Source organism: Myotis lucifugus, unplaced genomic scaffold, assembly GCF_000147115.1.
Source record: "Myotis lucifugus unplaced genomic scaffold, Myoluc2.0 scaffold_37, whole genome shotgun sequence".
NCBI classification, from domain to species: Eukaryota; Metazoa; Chordata; class Mammalia; order Chiroptera; family Vespertilionidae; genus Myotis; species Myotis lucifugus.
In genome coordinates, this window is record NW_005871085.1 from 2,278,875 (window position 1) to 2,282,184 (window position 3,310).

At 44.7% G+C, this 3,310-nt stretch overlaps 1 protein-coding gene across 17 annotated transcripts in view; it reads left to right on the forward strand.

Moving 5' to 3' along the window:
* Nucleotides 1-3,310, forward strand: part of SCMH1 (Scm polycomb group protein homolog 1) — a 109,277-nt gene that overhangs the window by 100,557 nt on the left and 5,410 nt on the right. For 13 of the 17 annotated variants that reach the window (XM_006087242.3, XM_014454501.2, XM_023752706.1 and 10 more), the window contains one exon: nt 2,224-2,289. The exons of 3 other annotated variants lie outside the window; for them this stretch is intronic. In XM_006087242.3, coding sequence (XP_006087304.1) covers nt 2,224-2,289 — 66 coding nt within the window. The remainder of the gene's footprint in view (nt 1-2,223; nt 2,290-3,310) is intronic. One more of the 17 variants, XM_023752700.1, reaches the window with a different exon arrangement.

Genomic DNA, 3,310 nt, shown 5'->3' on the forward strand with positions numbered 1-3,310 from the left:
TAAACTGATTTTCCTAATGTAAAATAATGATCCAGCTCAATGCTGAAAAAATAATTCATATTTTCTAATATATAGTAGTGTCTAATCTACTATAGACAACGTTGCCTTCCCCTTTTCTATAGATCTGGAAAATAAAGCAGTCCTGACATTCCAGAGTGATTTTGTGCAGCTTCCCTCACCACCTTTATTATAAAGCAGTGGTCGACAAACTGTGGCTTGCGAGCCACATGTGGCTCTTTGGCCCCTTGAGTGTGGCTCTTCCACAAAATACTGACTTCTGTGCATGGGCCACAAAGTTTCAATCGCACTGTATGTGCGCGCCCACACGTGGTATTTTGTGGAAGAGCCACACTCAAGGGGCCAAAGAGCCGCATGTGGCTCGCGAGCCACAGTTTGCCGACCACGGATCTAGGTGATATTTAGAAGGCGGTGGCTATTTAGATCTGATTCTCAGGGAAGAGGACTGAGCTGAAGTTAAATATTTGGGAGTCATCAACACGTAGATAGTAGTTGAAGCTGTAGAGTGAATGGCACCCATTTTCCAGGAGTATGTGTAGAATGAAAACAGTTAACCATGATGGAGTCCTGGGGACCAACAAAGTATAGGAGATAGAAACAGGAAGAAGATCCCACCCAGGAGACAAAGGAGTAGTCAAATAGGAAAAACAGAAGACTTTAATATTGTGGCAGCCAGGGCAATAGGGAATGTTTTAAGGAGAGCACAGCAAAGGTTCAGTAAAATAAGGACAGAAATATCTACTGGATGTGTAGCTTCAGTGTTGGTGAAGGGTAGTGAGGGCAGATTGCAGTGGGTAGGAATATCAAGGAGAGTTTGTTGAAAAAAAGAAAGATGATGACCTTTCAAAGAAGGTCTTCTAGAGTGGAAGCACACTGGGCATGCTTATCAGTAGACAACTTGAGCCTTCCAAGGAGAAGAAATTAAGAATATGGGAAAGAGGAAAAAGTAAGGCCTTGAGAGTTGTAGAAAGGAGTAGGGATCCAGGGCACAGGCAGATAGCTCTTAAACCAGAAGGAGGCACACCTTGTTCTCTGACACTGGAGGGAAGATTGTGGCCATGAGTAAATGGAGAGAGGGCTGAGTAAGGAAGGCTTAGGAGTGCTGAAAGATTGAATTGGTCATAAAGAAGACGGGGGAAATGGATGAAGGAGAAGGGAATTGTTTGTGGGGAATACCAAAGGCCCAGCTGTGCTTGCAGACTAATTTAGAAGTTTGCAAGAGCTATAGTTTTCTTCTGTGGTTCTTAGAAACCTAGATGTGGGGTGAGAAAAGAGTTTGAGAATTAAGGTTTTATGTTTATGTCAAGCTAGTAGGACAAGAGGGGGCAGGGAGTGAGGAAGCATATAAAGGAATCGAGGAGCTGGAGGGAGAGGAGTTTAAATCAACACTGGATCTGGGCAGGGTGGGGAAGAAGCAAGGCTAAGAGAAGGCTGAAGGGGATGGGTAATTGTAAGATTGATGTGTTGATGATCTTGTTATGTCAAGGTTATAATGGACATAAGTCACAAGACAGTTGGGAAGACAGGGTTGAAGTCAGAAAGTGGCATGTTTAAAATTCTGAAGTGATGTTTAAAATTGTTCCAAGTGATGGCAAAAACCAGACAGTGAATTTGGCAATCGGTATTTGAAGTAGAGTAGATGTGAAAGTCACTGGCAGAAGCAAGGAAATTGAATAGATTGCTGATTGCCTCTGAAAATTATGGCAGGAATTGGGGTGGAATAGAAGGCAGTGAGCTAAATTCCAAAAAGTCTTCATTTAACAAGAGGTAGAAACACTGAGATTTATAGACGACAGTGTGCCCTCTGAAGAACATGAGCTTTCATAGGAGGATGGTCTAAAAGTAGCAATGGAGATACAGGAGATCCACCTTCACACCCCACAGCTGGGCCTTTGGTGTTTCCCACAAAAGGCCTTAGGCTTTCACAGCCCAGGAATGTGTGGGCTGTAAAAGAATAAGGAGACTCCATGAACAAGGCTTGCAATGGAAAGAGGTGACCTCAGGAGAGAGTTTTCAGGAAGGCTGACAGGGGAAGAAGCCTGGGATGCCCCTCCCCCAGTGAGGCAGCAAAGTGGAGCATGAGAAGCTCTGAAGTAGAGAGTTGATCCCCTGCCTTGAGATTTGGGTAAGTCATCTCACCTCGCACATCTTCATGTTCCCCATATGCAAAATGGAGATGGTGACATCCACCTGGTCTTTCCACAGGAGTGTTAAAAGGATCTGATGGAAGCAGGGATATGGGATCGTTTTGGAAACTAACTCATTCCCCAGGTAGGAGGGCATTCCTTTACTGTGATCTTCTCCAAGGCCCTGTTTCCGTTAGGAGTGCCTCATGTGGCACTGGCCTCAGATGTCACTGTTGTCCCCAGGCATCTTTACTCTTCCTTTGGAATACATTGAGTCTGTTGGCCAGGTCATAGTCTAGATTGCTTCCGATCCTGAAGAACCCAATAAGGCTATGAAGGGATTCCATTCAGTTGGCCCTAAAATTGTTTCTCTCATAGAATTTAATGGATGTCAAGTCTATCCCCTCTTATTTCATGACACAGGATGATTGGGCATCTGTTTGTTAGTCTGGCCTCTGTGGAGGTGCCTCACCTGCCTTAGTCATTCTCAGATTGAGACCCTCTCCCTTCTTTGAGGAGTAACCACCAGCTCTACCCATTGGATGGAGGGGGAGAACCTTGATATAGTCTATCTGAAAAATTGAGACTAGGAAAAGATAGAGACAGGGCCCTAACTCATCTCCTTCCTGCCTGTGTGGTCTTGGGCAAGTCCCTTCTCTTCTCTGAGCCTCAGTTCTCTCATCTCTAAACTGAAGATGATGATAATTCCTTCAGAAGCTGTTTTAAGGGGAAAATGAGTGGACAATGGTGGGAGTTCTTTATAATGTTCATATGTCAGACCTCTCTTTACTACACTCACCACTACCGCCTGGTGCATGCCACAGTCATCTCTTGTCTGGACTATCATAGGAGACTCATTTACAACTGGTCTCCTTCACTTGTCCTTGCCCCCTAACACCTATTATCAACACAGACTGTGAGAGGGATTCTTTTAGTTATAAATTGGTTCATGTCACTCCTGTGCTCAAACTCAACACATGTCACTCAGAAAAGCCAGTGGCATACAAGGTCTTCTGTTACCTCACCACTGCTCCCCTCCCCAGCACATACATACACGCCTCTGAGATGTTACTTCCTGCTACTTCTCCTCATTCACTCTGCTCTGGCCCATTGCCTCCCTGCTCAACCCTAAATATACTCATTTACTCTCTGCCTCAAGTTCTTGT